General features: G+C 37.5%; 1 protein-coding gene across 3 annotated transcripts in view; it reads right to left on the reverse strand.

Annotated features, from left to right (window-relative positions):
- The window catches only part of ACSS3 (acyl-CoA synthetase short chain family member 3), a 235300-nt gene that overhangs the window by 4056 nt on the left and 211236 nt on the right, over positions 1-20008 (reverse strand). For all 3 annotated transcript variants that reach the window (XM_069094789.1, XM_069094791.1, XM_069094790.1), the window contains exons 12-13: positions 13132-13213; positions 11974-12096 (exon numbers count right to left, since the gene is read on the reverse strand). In XM_069094789.1, coding sequence (XP_068950890.1) covers positions 11974-12096; positions 13132-13213 — 205 coding nt within the window. The remainder of the gene's footprint in view (positions 1-11973; positions 12097-13131; positions 13214-20008) is intronic.

Below are 20008 nucleotides of genomic sequence, written 5' to 3' on the forward strand. Positions count from 1 at the left end.
TACTAATCTCTAACATCATTACCCACCAGGGCATCTGTTCAGGCACTACAAGGTAGCCACTGAGTGCTGACAATAATTAAGACAAATCACTTAGCTTCCTTCCAAGTGAGGGGATTATTTTCTTCATTACAGCCACTTAATAATGAAGCCAGGGAAAATGTAAGATAGGTGCCAAATGTAAACAAACAGTGTCCAATTAGCAAAAGACTCTTGAGGGCAGGTTCCAGCAGTGCAATTTGCCCTGAACTTGAGGCACAAAGAGACATTGCTGAAGTGGCCTACGGAATAGAATGCATCTGGGAGAAAGGTGGCCAAAACACCAGCCTTTCCATACGGGATGATTAGTGTCACTGGTAAAGAATAGGAAGGAGGATCCATGATTCTACCCATTTCCTAATTAGAGAGGTGAATAATTTTTGTACATAGACAATATGGAATTTGTTTTAGTTGACTATCTTTATATGTTACAAGGGGTTTTGATTTTTTTTAATGGGGATGGTGGAAAAGAAATAAAACTGACACCATGCTGTGTGCTAGGAATACAAAGAAAAAGCAAAAAGAGCCCTCACCCTGAAAGAGTAAACATTTCTAATGAAAGAGAAAACATAAATAAATCAGAACATAGAAGATAAATAGGAAGTACATGAAGTCACTAGATCTTTCCCTTCTCTCACATCCTATAGTACTTAGAGTCAATATTACCTTATGTACTCCATCATTCAGTATTCTGGTTGTGTTGTCTATATTCAGTCTTTTCCCTCAGATAGATAATGGAAAGAATATTGGATTTAGAAGCTAAGGTTCAAGTCCTATCTTATAACCTTTGACCTTGGGCAGGTTACTTAACCTCTGAATGACTCAATTTTCTCATCTGTCAAATGAGAAATTAAAACTAGATGATCTTTAATGACCAGTCTGGCTCTAAATCAATGAGTATATCTGAATAAAAGGACAGCAACATTGCAAAATATTGTTGACTTTCTGACTTGAAGATACACAATCGTTTTCAACATGAGCCAGTAGCTAATGAAGAAGTTCTGAAGTGCTGAACCTAATTCTCTAAATGCCAATGCTACTATCTGGCCAAAAAAGTCCAGAAGAATTGTTCTCCTTTCTCTCCAAGTTATAGGTACTTTGTCTATCTGAATGACAGGAATGCAACAGCCAGAGAGTGAGGACCTACACTTTGCAATCACAGTAGGGAATATTTGCCAAATGAACATGCTGCACATGGTCCAAGAATCAGCTATCCCTTTCCTTTTGGCTTCAAATTTCTTAAGAGCTAAGTTCAAAAGATTTCCTTCCATTGGTAATTATTTGTGCTATGTCAACTTCAGCAATCATGCTGAACTATACTTTTTGAAACAATCTTTGGGAAAATAAGTCAGTGAGATGAACCATAGCTATGGAGAGGACTGTTACAAAGTCCCCAAACATCTTATTAATTCAGTTTTTCAAAATCGAACTATGAGCTAGATGCTTTCTCAACTAATCAGTGATTGTTTTTTTAACTGAGCAGACTTGTTTCCTTATGTCTTGTAGACCTAGCCGAAAGATAATCTTGACAGAAAATTCTACTTGCCATGTTTTCGATAGAATCACAGAATTTGAGTTAGAAGTGACTCCAAAAGCCACTGAGTCCAAGCCATACCAAACATCCCACTAAAACACATCCAACTAGTAGTCACCTATTTCTCTGCTTGACATCTTCCAATGAGGGCATCCCACCACTTCGTGAGGCACTTTCTTCTGGATAGTTTTTCCTGGTATCAAGACTAAGTTGGTCTCTTTGTCCTTTCCTTCCACTGCTCTTCATCCCAGTGTTTTGGGATCAAAATATTATAAGTCTAATCCCTCTTCTTCATAACTGTTTTAAATGTTTTTAGACAGCAGGTCCCCCCTGCCACCCACAGTCTTCTTTTCCAAGTCAAATATCATCAATTGTTTCAATATTTCCTCATGTGCCAATACTTTTAACATAAGACTTTTAGAAGAAACGGTTTCTTAGGAGAAAAATTTAGTGAGAAGCATAATGCTTTTTATGAGTCAAACAAATTGGGAGACATGAGTTTTGTTTTGTTTTTTAATCCTGACATGTTGTTTCAAAACAGATGAGATGATGCTACCTAAATCCCCATGGCATCAAGAGAGGATGAAAAGTTTTGTAGTCAAGATTCTGAGGAGATAAAGGTCAATTGAAGCTAAGGTCAACAGCTTAGCATGTGGAAAGTTTTATCATAGGAGGGAAATGGAAGAGGAAAGTCGGAATCCTTTGAACTCTATGGTATGGACCTTTGTCCATAGGATCAACCAGGGATTTTCCACTAGTATAATTCTGGGACTCCTGAGGGAGTAGCAATGTCAAGCTGGTTGTTTTTTGGCTTTAGGGCATTAAATGTTAGAAGGCTTCATAGACCCTACAAAGAAATCTGGAAGCAATATACTGTGATGGTGAGTGACTGTCTCCCTGCTTTAAGGGGTACAGAAATGGGTATGTTTAGACATGGCCAACCAGAAGGCATGCTGTCTTCCTGTCATATGTACACTGAATGGAATGGAAAGTTGGTTGAGATTTATCAAAACTGTCAACCACTACTCATTTTGGTGATTCATGGAGAAGAGAATGATACTGTTGGAAAAGCTCTAGAAAGTATCTTTTAAGACTCTGTAATCCTAGTCAGAAATTAGAATTCAAGGGACACAGGAATTTTGCCTGTTTTTCCAAGTAAAAGAAAGTTAAGATTTCAGATGAGGAAGGAGAATATGGAAAATAGGTAACCAGTGACATATGTCATGCTGAAGAAAATAATTTTGTTTTTTGGATTACAGCTTAGTGTGTAAGAATGATAGGCTCTTGGCAAAAAAAAAATGAGGACATCTCAAAAGAGCTGGGGGAAATATAACTGGCTGGTGGTTTGATAATTTTTAAGGGCTCTGAATATAAAACAAAGTTGTAGAGAAAACTATTAGAATCTCTCCCCACCCCATCCAACCCCACCTCCACCACTAAAATCCCATTTTATTTACTTAGTACATATTTCCTAAATACTTATATGTATGTATGAAATTTCTCCCAAAACAAACTTCTTGAAACTCAGGCAATATTTTACTTTTATCTTTATTTCCAGCATCTGTCACTGTGTCTGGTACATAGTGGTTGCTAAATAAATGGTCCTTGATTGCTTGTTTGATCCTATAGAAAGCATAGAGCTTGAAACAGAAAAATCTATAGAGGATATTGTCCTGTAATTCAAAGAATTATCACTCCAAACAACAAAAACCAACCCTGGGAGGAGTCAGGTAGAATACTTTTAACCCTTGATCATGGGATCCTAGATGAAGAGATCATGTAGTTCTGACCCTCATTTTACAAATGAGGAATCTATGTCTAGGAAAGTTAGGTAATTTGCTCAAAGTTGCACAGATAATGACTGTCAGAGGAGGAATGGGAATCCAGATATTGATTTATATCAAAGCACATTGTATAGTCAATAAAGTGAACTTAGGTATTTAAAGTAGGGAAGCAAATATGTTTTAAAATATTGTGAAGATTTAGTAAGATGGGACAAATGAGTAAGATGAAATAATGGGAGTATCTATCTCTTTTTAATGAAATATAGTTAAGAGAGAAAATAATAGACTAGCACTAGGTAAAGAAGATATGCAGCTGGGTGGTATTAATGAATCTCAAGAGCCATTTATAGTGGAAATATTTAGGTGAGGATAAGAAAAGAAAGAATGAGAATGGGTGTTAGATGGTATATTGGATCCCTTGGCCAAGTGGAGGAACTAAATGACAATAATAGATCAAAAGCTAACACTGAGACAAGATATAGTAGTAATGGGAACTTTCACTACATGATTACCTGGTAGAAATCTTTTTATGCTAAAAGCAGAGCATCTGATAAGTATTTCATTTGAACAATTGACAATTTCATCTCTCAGAAGATATGGGAAGTGAATTTTAACGAGGGTAAATGTGAAATCTATAAAGTTTGGAAAAGCCAATGTATACTTGCCAGGGAGATGAGGCTAACTAGAAAGCAATTCATGTAAAAAAGCCTGAGGCTTTGTTTCTGTCCTTTCCTAGTGGAGACAAGTCTTACCCATAGTGGATTCATAGCAAAAAAACAAAAACAAAACCCACCAAGTTGAATTTGTTGAATGAAAGATTATAGTGTAGTGTAATTTTCTTTTTAAAAGAAAAACTTGTATAACTTTAGGCTATTGTTACAGCCTAAATACAAAGTCCAAAAGGAAAGGGAATTGATAGTTCAATTATTCTCCTTTCCAATCAGACACAGTTATGGGCATCATATATCAGGCAAAACCTCTACAAACTGAAACATGTCAGAAGAGGGTGAAGGAGATAAAAAGCTTGTCTCAAGAAGACTTGTGGAGAGAAAAGGGAACATTTTGCCTGAAAAAGAAAAGACTTAGGGATGATTATCTTTAAATATTTAAAGGCCTTTCACATAGATGAGGAGTTAGATTTATTCTGTATTACCAGAGGGCAGAAGTAACACAAGTGCATAGAATTACTGACTTCAAGAGACAGTGAGTTCCCCACTACTGGAACGGTTCAAAAAGAGGCAGGATGGGTCACGTAGGTGGTGCAGTGAATAGAGCACCAGCCTTGGAGTCAGGAAGACCTGAGTTCAAATCCAGCCTCATACACTTAACACTTACTAGCTGTGTGACCTTGTGCAAGTCATTTAACCCCAATTGCCCTGTTTTCCCCCTCCAAAAAAGTAAACAAAACAAAAGAGGCAGGATGATTATTAATTGGAGACACCATGGAAGGTATTTCTACATCTGGGAAGGGGCAAGACTAAAGAACACCTTGCCAAGTTTCTTCTTTTAACATAATTCCATAATTTTGTGAGTTTGGGGTATGTAATGATTGAGGTCTGCTCAATCATGGGGGAGAGAGATGCTTAAATTCAATAAAATACCATCCGAAGGGCAGTGAAGTCTCCCAGGATCCAAAACAAAGGCCCATCTTTCTAATAACCCAGTTTCCTAGAGTTGCTGCATCAGTGGGGCTTGTGGAACACTGAAGTCTACAGAAAATTAAAAATACTTCTTCAGAGGGCAATATAGGAGTGCATGGAAGAGCTGGGTGTGATGCATTACAAGAAATGAATTGCAAAGAGCTAGAACGGGATTTTGTCAAAGAAAGGTAAGATCACAAAGGGGAATGGGTTGTTATAGGATGAGACTGAGGGGTAAGTGTTGGTCAGCTCCTTTCTTCTATTTGCATCCATTAAATGTAAAGAGTGAATAAAAGAATATAAAAGCATTGAAACACTGAGTTCTATGGAAATAAATACAAGCAAGCAACATACTCCTTCCCATGAAGGAATTTAGATGCTCGTGGGGAAAGAATACAAATGAGAGCTAGAGGTGGAAAATGGCAGAAGGAGAGAATCTTGGGAGGAAGCCAGAGTTGAAGTGACTCAGCTTGCAAATGGCCAGGAAAAAGTTCCTAAAATGTTAGGTAGACTTGCCCTTGTCAACTTATGGGAGGACAATGGACGACACAGGATGGGCCAGCAGAAATGGGCTGTAACTGGCACCACTGTCAATCATATCTACTCTGATGCTATCAGAGATCCATTTGTTTGTTTAAGGGTTCTAATCCTTCATAGAAAATTTCCTTCTGCCTCTGTGTCACAAGGACCTAAGGCTGAAAGCTTCAATAAAGGCAATGTCAAGAAAACCTTCATTGTTTTCAAACAAATGATATTTGGGGAGGGGAGATGAAAATGAGGGTTTGGGTGTAGAGGACCACAGGCCAGTGGGACTCTAACCCTGATGGCTGAATAAGCCCTTTCAGCAGAAGACTCTGCTACCAGGCCCGGATCAATTCCCCATCCCCTAGGAAGGACCACTGGTAGGAGCATTAAGTTCTGCTGATAAGTGTGGTATGCAATCCCGGCTTCGGAACAAGGAAGCACACAGTGTTCTTAGGGGAAATGTCATAGTGCTGCAACATAGTACTCACTATAAACCTCAGCATACATAACTCCATCCTGCTCTAGGGAGGTTAACATCCTGCCTGGTACTTGCACCCTGATAACCAGAATAGAGAACATGGCAGTCACATATGAGGCAGATGGGAACCAGAGCACCAGGATAATCCCAAGATAGTGTCTTATGATGACTATTCAGCTTTTCACTATATATACTGGACTCTCAGATGAATAAAGTGGACTCTGCTTTCTACCATTCTCAGGGTCCTGTCTCTTTTATGTTATCTGAGCTTCTGGGTCAGCAAATCTTCTCAGCTCTGCTGCTGGTCGGCAGGGCTCCCCAACACTTTCTCAGCTCTGCCATGGAATGGCAGGGTTCCCCTGAACTTGGCTCCCCACATTTGGGTGGAGAGAGCTTGAAAGTGCAGCAAAATTTTTTTCAACTCTTTGAGGCAGAAAGCATCAAATGACTTAACTTCTGAGATGAGGAGGCCTATGACAATGAGAAGATTAGGTGCCAAAAACAAGGATCAGAAATTCCCATATATGGATTAAACAAATATTTAATGAATGCCTCCTATGTACAAAGCACATCTAGGCATGAGGCAGCATGGTTCAAGGACAACTGTGTTGCCTGATATCTGTCTTGAGTAGCCTTATTCACATTGGGAAATAGCTGAGACCCTTGAAGATGGATAGCTATTACCACTTCACGAGACAATTAAACACATGTTCCTTAAAAAGTGTTTAGTGGCATTTTGTATTGTGAATTTTAATTGGGAAAAGAGGAAGAGTGCAATTTTTTATTTATCTTTTTAACAATCTCTGTAAAATTAATTTAAAACAGACAGCAACATGGGGAGCCTAACTGAAATAGAAGAGGAATCAAAGGGAGAAGAGGTACACTGAGATTAAAAATAAAACTTAAATATGCATTAAGAAAGCAATCTGAGAAAAACTGTGAGAAAATTCCAATCTTCATTAATATTCATATTATACAAGATAATATTGAGCAAATGTAAGTTGATTTAGCGCCCACACTAATCAAATTCTCAAGGTTTACTCACTGGGCACACAATTATTCTGAGGAAGTCGTCACTCCTGTACTAGTGAAAAAAAGTACTAAACTGGAACAAACAATGGTGATTTGGTCAAAACAACCTTTATAGAGACAAATTGCTTTTGAACACTGCTATAGGCTTTAAGGATAACATTATAACACCAAAGTTTCAAGTTACCAAGGATAGGAATAGAACTTTCCACAAATAAAGAAAAGCGAGAGAGACAGAGACAGACAGACAGACACACACACACAGAGACAGAGAGAGAGACAGAGAGAGAGAGAGAGACAGAGAAAGAGAGAGAGAGAGAGAGAGAGAGAGAGAGAGAGAGAGAGAGAGACAGAGACAGAGACAGAGACAGAGAGAAAGGAAAAATCAAAGGAACTTAATTCTCCCCTTGGAAAAGGGAGACAATAGATCATAGGACATAGGGTCTTAGACATAGGAATGGAAAGGATCTTAGATGTAATGGAGTCCAACATCCTTCATTTTACAAATGAGGAAACAGACTGGAGGAGATTAAGTGACTTGCTCAGGTCACACAGCTGGTAATGTTTGAGAAGAACATTTATCCTACATCCTCCTGATTCCACATCCAGCGTCCTTTTTGTAAACATAGGATTGAATTTTGTACTGGAGACAAAAGCCCTAAGCCCTAGGACACTTGAGATCTTTTATGCATTGAAGAGAGCATTGGAAAGTTGAGTGAAAATATCTTGGCTGTCCAGGATAACATCTAGCATTTCCACACCTCTTTAAGATGTCAAAATACTTTATACTCATTATCTCATTTGACATAACAATCCTGTGAGATTCTTTCTCAAAGGTCAGTTCAGGTTTCATATGCACCTCCCTGATTCATGACTTACAAACAGGAAAGCAACCAATTTGCTTCAGTGACTGAGTTGAAAACTCAATGTTTCCTGTGGTTCTTAAGGAATAGCAATACAAGCCCTCCATGGGAAGAGTTCTGCCCATCTTCTCTTAAGCAAAGGTATATGCCCTGATATTTCAAGGATCCATAATTTCATGGACAATTCCTCCAGTGTGACAATCATCACAGACAGCAATTCCTTTACAACTTAGAAAAGAATCACTGAGTTGCTGCAGCTCTCAAAATTCATTATCCATTGACCAACCTAGTGAAGAGCATCTTTGAAATTAGGGTGGTTTTTGAATGACAGACACAAGGTTCATTGTCATGCCTGTCGCCTAAATCTTCCAGATTGATATGAAACTTGTTTAAGAGGGATGACCTTGGGAGTCATAGGACCACAATCGAAACTTCCTCTACTACTCTACTACTAGTTGTGGGACCTTGGACAATTTACTTAATGCCTTTGGTCCTATTTCCTCATCTGAAAAAGGAGATTGAACAAAATGACCTGTTTCCTTCCATGTCTACATCTATGATCAACTAGAGCTCACATTCCATTGGCATGACCCAAATCTACAACTAGTAACAATAAGGGCTAATGTTTATATAGGACTTACTATGTGCCAGCCCTGTGCTAAGTGCTTTATGATTTTTATCTCACTTGATTCTCACAACATCCTGGAGAGGTACATGCTATGTTATTCCCATTTTACAGATGAGGAAACTGAGGAATGCAGCATCAGAATGAATGCACCATCAATGAAGACACTATGAGAAATTATGTTTCCCTTTGAAAATACAAGAAGAAAAAAGAAATACATAGGTTTTGCAAACTCTAAAGCATTACATAAATATTAGCTTTCAAAACAACATGCACTGAGACTATAGCCACCTTAATAAAAAGATCACTAAAGGAATATGGAAAATTGCATATATTTTCAGATTTTTATTTCTGATGTATTGTTTGGTTTTAAGGATTTTTTTTCCTCTTCTTTCTATTTCTTTAAAAAATGTTTATTATACGAGATAAGTCTCTGGGAGGTGGGAAGGGGAGAGATATAGAGGGAAATTTAGGAAATGTAAAGAAAAAATATATCAATAAAATATGATTTTTTTAAAAGTAACTTGAACTCTGGGTCACTGCAAAGCTACCAGAGGTCCCAGAAGATAGCAAATACACATAATTTATCCTTTACATCCTCCATGGCAGAGCAATGGGCTTCTGTTATGATTGCCCTTGTAACCAGCACAGTCAGCTAGCTATGTAGCTAGCATTTACATAGCACTTTAAGGTTTGCAAAAAACTTCACACATGCTACCTCAATCAACAAGTCAGAATGTTATATACATCCCAGAGGCAGTCACAAAATGAGATACTCTTGTCTAATTGCTTTTCTTTGCCACAAGAAGGAAGGGCTGAAATCATTATTTTGATATAACACAAAAATAGCATTAATAAAATTTATTTTTAAAAACCATCACCCTTTGGTTGAGCTGATGGTGAGTCTGTCTAATCTTAGCTGGACTATTGCACAGATGACATGCTCTAAGGCTGTCACTGAACCCATACTCAAAGCCTAGTTTTGGTGGGGGATCCGTTGGGAGTTTGTGCTCTGTGGGTTACCCTTGGAATAGGACTTCAATGGAACCTTTTAATTAAATGCAATTTGTTGGGGTGGGGAAACTGCAGCCTTGAGGCTACATATGGCCTTCTAGGTCCTTGGGTACAAAACAAATCCTTTTATTAAGAGGATTTGGTCTGAGAAGTTTGGATACAGACAAAGGACCACACTTGAGGACCCAGAGATCTCTAGGTCATGGCTTCCCCATCCCTGGAAGAGATTGGTCCACAGTATTCAATGGTAAATAAAGAAATTAGTTAGGAGCAGCTAGTTGGCATGGTGGACAGAATGCTGACCCTGGATCTGGCCTTAGTCACTTACTAGCCATGCAACCCTGGGCAAGTCATTTAACCCCAATTGCCTCAAAAATAAAATAAAGGAATTTTCAAATAATTTAAAATTTTACAATTTTAAATTTTAAAATAAAGGAACTTCAGCTCCACCTACACTCATACATTGTCAATATTTTCAAATAGACTATGCCTTATGCTTGGCTGCCATTATTATTTTCATACTCCCCCCCCAATAAAGTAAAATTACTGGCATTCTGATTGATAGCAAATGCTAAGCATATTAAATAGCATTTTTAAATTAATTGTGACTACCAGAAATGTACACAGAAGTAGGAAGTCATCTTAAAGAGGGAAGAAATGAAAAGTTCAGGCAGGAAGAGGTCCCTTTCTGACATGTTGACCAAAATACTCAAGGCATGAATTTTAGTTTCCAAGTTTTACAAAAGGGTGTTTAAATGGTGACACTATAATAATAGTACACATGGGTCATATCTACCAAAATATTTAATGAAATGCCTTCCTATTAGTGGAGCATGAGAGAATTGGCTGCCACACTGAGACAGCTAAGTATACAGAAGCAGGGTTGATTCACTTTAGTGTGTATAAATGAAGATAAATCTCCACTTTGCAGGAAGTAGCTATCATTTAATTAGGGGAGGAGATTAGCTGAACCTCTAATTCTGCTTTTGCTGATTTCCCTGAAGCTTTAATTGTGCTATTAAACATTTTCTCCCATTTAAATGGTACTTTGTCCCCATGCCCATGAATAACTTTTGCACTTTCCTCAGAGATTCCTTAGACCAAAACTCCCTTCTTTGGTCACTGCTTCCCTACATAGGGTGTCCCCTCCATTAGAGCATGAGATCCATTTATCATCTATTTTTAAAAACATAAACCTTATACAATAAAGTTTCACATTTTCACATATAATCCTACATTTTCTGTTCTTTTTAGATATGTATATTCTCTCTTGTTTGGGGATATCTATTAAATTCATAATGAAAATAAAAAATGTGGAATATTAGCTCCTTTAGACTTAGGGACTTCCTTATTTTTTGTATTTGGATTCTCATTACTTAGCCCAGTATTTGGTATACAGTATGTGACTAACAAATCCTTTTTCATGCATTCATTCAGCCATCCATTTATCCATCCTTCTATACTGGGTCAGGACCAGAATAAAATAATCTGTATCATCGATTTTAGGCTAGAAAGGACCTTGAAGCCATCAAGTCCATTCTGATCAACCCAATCATGATTTTTAACAGATGAGGGAACTAATACAGGGAGGTGATACCCATGGCTACAAAACTCATAAGTGTCTGAGGCAAAATTTGAACTCAGAGCCTTCTGACTTTGTCCTATCCACTATATCATGTCCACTCGTAATAATTATACTAGCAATTATGATAAATTGTGAACTTAAGGAATTATAGCATAATGGATAAAGAACCAGCCTTGAAGTCAGGAAGAAACTGGGTTTAAATGTTACCTCTGACACATATTAGCTGGGTGACTATGAGCAAGAGTGAATCTTTTAGGCCCCAAGCAATTCTGAAACTAAGTTACATGTGAGTTGACATATTTGGAATATCATCCAAAAATGAAATCAAAGACCTGGACCAAAAAAAAGGATATAAAACACTTGGAAGTATACAAAAGATTTTCTTCAAAACAGTTATTTGTAAACAGTATCATTTTCATTTTTCAGTTGGGTTACCAAATGCGTAGATAATTGAAATGAACTCAATCTTAGCAGAACAAGGATTCCCTCCCCTCCCTCACAAACTTAGCAAAGTGTCATAGACAAGGAATACTCATATTTTGCTGAACATAATTCTATTCATATTTTTGATGCATTTTACCCTCTGCTTCAGGGAAAGAACATGGTGTAGTTGATATACAGATAGTCTTGGAACCAGGAAGACCTATATTCCAATTCTGCCTCTAATAAATACTGTCTGCATGACCCTGGGAAAGTCCTTAGTTACTTAGCTCAAAGAGAAAGTAGCAACATTTATCTGAAGAGAATTCTGCCTCACCCAGGAGTTGCTTATTCAATGAAACCACAGATCTGGTCATATCCCTATTCCTATTCTCATTCATTTTTAGGAAGAGAATTCAGTATCCAGTATTCTTTTATACCTCTTCAATGGCACCTGCTGAAATCCGGTGACCTGCCACATTGATTACATCATCAACTCGAGACATAACATACAAATAGCCATCTTCATCCATATAACCAGCATCCATGGTATCATAATAACCCTGTGAACACAAGACCCCACAAGATTAAAACAAATAAATTTCCACTGTCATGTAGTTAATACATTAACATTTACACTCAGGACATTGTAAAGTATAAAAGAAATGGACACATCCAATCTTAGGTGTTATAAGGGTGAGTTGTTCTTTTTTTAAAAATGATTTTCAAAGCTTGGCAGATTCCGTTTGGTCATTCAACATCTAACAATAAATCAAAAATTTCTAGCATATATCCAAAATGAGTTAACACAGTGAGCTACAAAGTTTATGAAACCAATTTCTCTACTTAATATAAAAGTATTTTTTCCATATCCGTCAGTAGGACACAACACTTGATTGGCAGATTTTTTTCTTTATTTAAAATTAGACTTTTCCCTATGTTAATATTTGAAAGGTATCACATAGTTTAATCTACTCTTGTTCTACCCTGATGACTCATCATGGCACAGAATCCCAAAAATATATGCCAGCAGACAGTAAATCAACCAAGCTAGAATTGATTCAAATAAGGTCTCGGTAACAGAATGTCTTTTATCAGATAATTATCTTCCCTAAGCATGAAGAGTAGAAACCTGGCCATGAGGCAATGATTTTTTATTTTTGTTTTATTTTGTTTTGATTTTTATTTTTGCAGTGAGTTGCCATTCTGTATGAAGAGTTGACATATTTGGAACATATGTAAAGAGTCACTAAAAGAAGAAATAAGATTAAATGCAACAAATGAGCTTGGTTAGATCCACAAAGAATTTCCTCGCTGTGAGAAAATAAGGGAAAATGATTCCACTCTAAAACAGGTTAGCTAGGGAGAGAGTCGAACCACCAACTCCATACATGGTTAAAATTAAGATAAATGTCGACTCAGGCTAAAAAACAATATGAGCGATTCATATCCCTTCAAGCAGGGAATGACATCCCATGGCCTTCTAAACTTCCTTTCTGCTCTAAGATTTTATGGACAAGTTACTCCTGGCTTTATCTTGTGTGAACAAGTTTGAAAAGGAGCAGAGTCATCTGAAACAGTATCTTAAAGGTTCTTACTGGAAACTTTTCAAAATACAAATGCTTGAAAGCTTCCTGGTTTTTCCAGAGCCCCGAAAATGATCCAGGAGGCAGAGGCAACCTTAGGAGAAAATACAGAAAAGTTAGCATTTGGCAGGTGAGATTGAATGAAAATCTATATAGGTAGACAGATTAAAGAGTCTATTGTCAGTGAGATAGGTGGGTAACATATCTTTGATGGAAAACAGTTATATTTCTCTCAAATCCCCAAATGTGTCAACCAGGCTATAACTACAAATGCCCAAACTACTGAGGATCAGAGATCACAGAATCAGAAAGGTAGAACTGGAAGAAATCTCAGAAGTTATCCTGTACAACACTTTTACAGATTAAGAAATGAGGTCTACATGGGTTTATAAGACCACAGGATTATAGATTTAAAGCTGGAAATTCTCCATCATCTAGACCAAACTGACCATTTTACAGATGATTTTACATTTCATAGATAGAGGAAAATAAATGACTTATCCAAGGTCATACAGGTGGCTGGGGCAGGGTTGGAATTTGAACCAAAAGGCAAGGACAATTGTTCTTTCAATGACCTTTGCATATCTGGCCCATTTTATGCTGAGCAGTCACCGGAGTATCAGTAAGAATAACAGAATAAAAATTAAAATAAGGGGTTTTATGTTGTGGTTAGTAAGGGGAAGTAAAGTCACTTTTTTGGAATAAGTCATAAGATCATAGATAGAATTGGAAAGGACCTTAGAGGCCATTTGTTGTTCAATTGTTTCAGTCATGCCTGACTCTTCATGATCCTATTTGGGTTTTCTTAGCAAAGATACTGGAGTGGTTTGCCATTTCCTTTTCCAACTCATTTATTTTTTTTTTTTTGCTTTTTGGAGGGCAATTGGGTTTAAGTTGCTTGCCCAAGGTCACATGGCTAGGTTTTTGTTTGTGTGTGTTAAGTGTCTGAGGCCAAATTTGAACTCAGGTCCTCCTGACTCCAAGGCTAGCACTCTACTCACTGTGCCATCTAGCCACCCCACTCCAACTCATTTCACAGATAAGGAAACCAAGGCAAACAGGGTTAAGTGACTTGCCCAGGGTCACACAGCTAGTAAGTGTCTAAGGCCAGATTTGAACACAGGAAGATAAATCTTTCTGACTCCAGGCCCAGCACCTAGCTGCCCCTCCGAAGTCATGAACTGTGATCACTTGGGTGCTCTCTGGTACTTATGCAACTTTGGGGTTAGAGTGGGGTCACCAAAGCTACTCCAGGATTTGGAAGAGGAAAGCTCTTTCCCCACTTGCAACCTCTAGTGTATCCCATGGTAAATGAACATACCATGTGAACCAGACATTCTATCAGATGTTCCCATCTTATCTTTGTCATTTTAATTTAATCATTACTTATCTTCTGTTGGTGGTGAGGAAGAAGACACAGTTCCTGTTACAGTTTATGCACTCCCTGTCTTTCTTTCTATATCATTTAGGTAGTAAGCTCCCAGCATAGAAATCCACTCTACCAATGCAGCTTGGTATAACCCATGGTTACACAGCTAGAATCCATCTGATACCTAAATTGAAAACAGATTTTCCTGACTCCAAGGTCAACCCTCTATCCACTAAGCTACAATAGTTCTCATGATACATAATGACTAAAAAAAAAATGAATATTGCGTAACAAGGACACACAATGTAGTTGATGACCAAACAATGAAGGATCACTTCCAATCCAGGGAGTCTACCTCTCTTTTTTCTGCCTATGTGGGGTGGTGCCTAAAACGCAGACTTGGAATCAGAAAGAAACACTTATCTTTCCTTTGATACTTACTAGCTTGTGCCTCAGTTTCCTCATTTGTAAAATAATAGATTTGGCCTCAATGGCCTACAAGATGTCTTGTAGCTCTCAATCTATTATGCTATGATTCTGTGTTTTATCCATTATGTCTTCCTCCAGGAAATTTCTATAGATAAATATCATCTAAAGAGGAGTTGGGTGGCATAGTTGGATAAAATGCTGGGTCTACAATCAGGAAGACTCTTCCCAAGTTCAAATCTGATCTCAGATGCTTACTAGCTGTGTGTGACCCTGGGACAAGTCACTTAATCTCATTTGCCTCTGTTTCCTCATCTGTAAAATAAGCTACAGAAGGAAATGGCAAATCACTCTAGGATCTTTGCTAAGAAAACCCCAAAAGGGGTTATGAAAAGTCAGACACAACTGACAAATGAATGAGCAACAAATCATTATCTATGTCACTCCTATGTTACTTTCTTGTGCTTTTGTTGTTAGTATCGAGTCACAGACTTTTCAGCAATTCATTCTCCATCTTTCATGTAAAAGATTGAGTGAAATGCTAGATGTGAGAATGCTGAGAAAATGACACAGGTGTACTTGCTTCAGGTGTACAGCATCACTTACATGCTACATTCTATCTGTATGTGTTTTCTTTTCCTATTTAGATTATAAGTAACCTCAGGTCAGAGGCCACTTCTTACATCTTTCTATAGTCTTCATGACTAAGGACAATATAATGCTCATCTCTGGCATGTGAACCTTCCCTCCTCACCTCAACCTTTCAGAATCCTCATCTTCCTTCAAGCAAAGGTCAGGTACCACCTACTACACGATGACTCTTTGGCCTCCCTACCCCCCCAGCTTTTAGGGCTCTATTCCTTTAGAAATGACATTGCATTACTTGGTATGTAACAGGGGTGGGGAACCTGCATCCTCTAGGCCGCATATGGTCCTCAAGTGAGGCCCTCTGACTGAATCCAAACTTCACAGAACAGATCCTTTTATTAATTTATTATATAGCATATTCATCATAATGACTTATCCAGCTACATAGTATACATTCCAGGAGAATCTAAACTCCTTTGGGGTAGGGACCATTTTCATCTTGGTTTTTGTAACTCCTGAATTCAGCACAGTTCCCAGAATATGACATTTAATAAATGTTTGGCTGAATTAAACATTATATTGTCAGTAATTGTTTGTCCACCGAATGCATGGAATTCTCATACTACCTAGTGAATGAGTATTTTTCCATTAAACTACTAAAAATAAAACACTCTATTTCTTTGGGGCAATTAATCACTTCACCAAAGTGTCATGGCTTAAAAATCAAAATGACCTGCTTTAAAAATCACAGAATGTTTAACACATGTTATCTCCCTTCATCTTCACGGTTTTTCTGCATAGGAGATAGGTTTTTTCTGAAACTCTAAAATGGTACACATGATCTTACAGATATGGATTCTCCCTCCATCTCCCTACATTCCTGTCTGTAAATCATCTATGCCTTCCCATTCCGTATGATTCTTGATTAATCCAATGGAACCTTCTCATTCTCTTGACAATGCATAGATATTTGCAACCTCAGAATCATCTTGGACTCCTCACTAGCCCCTGGGCCCAAAATGAAATTCAGTCGTCAAGTCTTTTCAATTGTATTTCCACAACATCTTGCATGTGTCCCTTTCTCTTTCCTCATAATCACCTTTCATCACTTCTCATTTTGAGTGTTACAATAGCCTCTTAATTGACACAATACTTCCACTCTCTAAAGGTATAATGGGGGACATGAGCTATTACTTAGAATAGAAAGAAGTCAGTAACTGCTGACTCCTACACTTTCTTTTCTCTTCTATGAGATACTTTTGAAAAGGGTGAGTTCATGTATGAAGGGGAGCCTTGATTAAAACAAGAGAAGAAATCACTGGTATTTTCACAGATCATTTTCTATATTAGAATTCTGGATTCTGTTGAGCTCATTGCTTATTGATTCCAGAAAACTGAGTCAGTAGAGGACAAAACCTAATGTCTTCTCCAACAACATGCCATCCATACAGGTGTTAAAATTCATCACAAGATATCCTGATAAAGAAATACAGAAATAACTGTAGCCCCCTGTAAAGTGCAGTCTCTGTTAAATGACCTTGGCAAATGATTCTTTCATCACTGATATCAAGTGAAGTATAAAACAGAGAGACATTCTTGTCAAAGGTGTTCACTAGGTCACACAGGATGCTTGTTGAACAGTCTAGCTAGCAAATGTTAGCTATAAATGCTAAGGTCCTCTAAATGCTTCTGTTGTTGCTGACTGTTTTACAACCTAGAATATTACATAGACTCCTTAAAAGACACTGGAAAGATATTGACTTAGTAATCCACAAAGGCAAATATAAGAAAGATGAAGCATGTTTAATGAGTAGATTTTAACATGAAGTTTGGTGGGCATCCTACTGAGTTACATCGCGCTATCCAGTTCTCTTGGAAAGGCATCATACAAGACACTGAGCAGGGCTCAGAGTTGAATTGGAGCATAGCATAAGGGGGTTGGTTTGATAACCTGATCCACAGGAAAGTAGGGACTCCCCTTTTAATAATTCATAATTTCAAGTTGCATCTTACTGAAAACATTTTTATTAATACCAATATTTTTCCAGGGATTCAAGATGTCAAGGTATAATGGAATACTATGACTGTATAAGAAAAATCAAATTTAAAGTGACTGAACAAGAAAGGTGAAAATATGGACTCTGCCACACATTTCCTACAATTACTTGAATTCAAGGAGTGTTTCAAAGATATCATCAAGACCATTATAGTCTGACAAGAAGATGGTCTAGCAGTTTATTTAAGAATGAGGGTGAACAGGATGAACACCCAAGATTTGCACATGTGATAAGACCAATAGCTACAAGAGTTCCCCTTAACATGGGCTGGGCTAGATTTTTCCCCTTCTAAAAGGTGACAAAGCTGGTTCTGGGAGTTGATTGGCCCAGAGAGCCTAGGCCCAAGTTGTGATTCCCTTGATGTAGGTTTCTGGCATGTTCTGACCATCTTAAGTTTCATCACTTAGTGTTTCATTACATTCCAATACTGAGCTAAAACTAACAAGGGACTGGCCTGAATCAGGCATAATCCCCAAACCTAGTATTATGGAAACCACAAAATATTAAAATAATCAGGGGTATTGACTTGAGTATGTTGGGCAAGTCTGCCCTGGATGATTTGCAGAATGGTAGAGACAAGTAAGATAGAGAAGATAAGAACGTACTGATAGATCACAATCTTTGGCAGTAGAAGGAGAAGCTCTTTTGAGGGCATCATGGGTGTATAAAAACATGAACCATGGGAAAGCAGGGACCACCCCTTTTGATAATTAATTCATTTGTTTTTAGTTTTCAAGATTTACTTCCATAACACTTTGATTTTTGAATTTCATTCCACTCTGATATCTCTCTTGGAGATACTGCAACCTCTGGTGGTCCTTGACTCTACCCATTGCTAGCTAACATGATGGTGTTTCAGACACAGTCTTCCCCCTACTTTCCCCAGATCTAAGATCTAACACATCCATCACCACACCTCCTTTAAAGTTTGCTGGTCTATAAAGTTCTAGAGATTGTAGTGAATATAATGCCACACACCTAATGAAAATTTAAGAAATTAACTGGTGAAGCAAAACCTTTTACAAAAACACCACAGACTCATAGTATTCTTGCCAACAGACAAAAGTGACAATTTGGGGTTAGAATGTTTAAACATAATTATGTATTTTTTTCAGTTTTAAAGAGTGAACTTCTCACATTATTAGCCTTTATTCAACTCATCCAGCACTGTGTAGCTGCAAGTGTAAAAACAATAGTGCATAGTGACCATCAGGGAATCAGTTCCTCCTTTAGATAGCAGAGGAAGGGGTGCCAACAAAATACCAGAATTGGCCACAGAATCAGATGGAATTTGGCCTAATACCAATTGACCACTTTTTACTGAACTAGCTGTAAACAGGTTTTTATCTTTGTGTCTAATAACAGTGATTACTAAGTGTGTACTCTAGCCATACCAAGTGGGTTTTTCTCTCATTCTCTGCCTACCTCTGTATTATCTATGAGTCATAATTGTGTTCTCTGTCCTAAACCTTTGGTCTGACTATGAAAGCGCCTCATAAAAGTCCTGATCATTCTGTCCTCTTCGCAATTTGAATAATAAGATTTTTTCCCCTACAAAATTAACTACTCTGAGTAGGTGCTAAAGATGAAAAGGATTTTAAACAAGGAATCATTAAGATTTTCTACCTTAGCAGAAAGCAAAGCCCTCAAGATAAGAATTCTTTAAAGGAAACTGAGACTCAGAGTTAAATACCAAGACATCATATGACAGGATTCAATAATATTTCTCTCCCATGTTGCAAGTTATTAATGAATCATATTCAGACTCCCCTATTCCTACAAACAAGCAAAGATTCTTTCCCCTTGCAAGAAATACTCAGACAAAAAGCCACAGTGATGAATGCAAAACATCTTTAAAGTAGATTAACTCAATATATGATTTTTAAAAACACTTTCCCAAGCCTTGCAGTCAGTCTACTTAGCATGCTGAAATGAATCATTGTAACCTGTAAAGGGTTGAAAGACTGTTGCAATTTTGGATTCCAACAAACCCACAAGGGAAAGGTGGTTTCCATGGTTATTTCTCAGTTGCTAATTACACAGCCAATCATAATGGATGATACAGTTAAAAAACGAGGGCAAAAATATCAACTATACTAAATCACCTGATATGGAAAAGGAAAAAAAAAAGCAAAAAAGAAAATTGTTTCCAATCTATGGACTTACATTTTAATAATGGTATAGCCCATTTATAAAAATACCCCCAGTTAGTTTCTCCTAATCATTAAAAAAATGGCCTAGGAAATATTATTCAGAAAATTAGAGAGTTTTAGAAAATGTTGCTTTTAACAAAACACATAAGATATCATAATATTAATAATGATGATGATGATAGGTAGCATTTATATAGCACTTTGCTATTCATAAACCCTTCACATATATCAACTCAAGTTATCTTGTACAAAACTAGGAGCATAGGCATGAATAATTAAAAACCACAGATAATCCA

The sequence above is a fragment of the Petaurus breviceps genome, unplaced genomic scaffold (genome assembly GCF_028583685.1).
Source record: "Petaurus breviceps papuanus isolate PSGF00001 unplaced genomic scaffold, PetGlider_PUasm1.0 221, whole genome shotgun sequence".
NCBI lineage: Eukaryota > Metazoa > Chordata > Mammalia > Diprotodontia > Petauridae > Petaurus > Petaurus breviceps.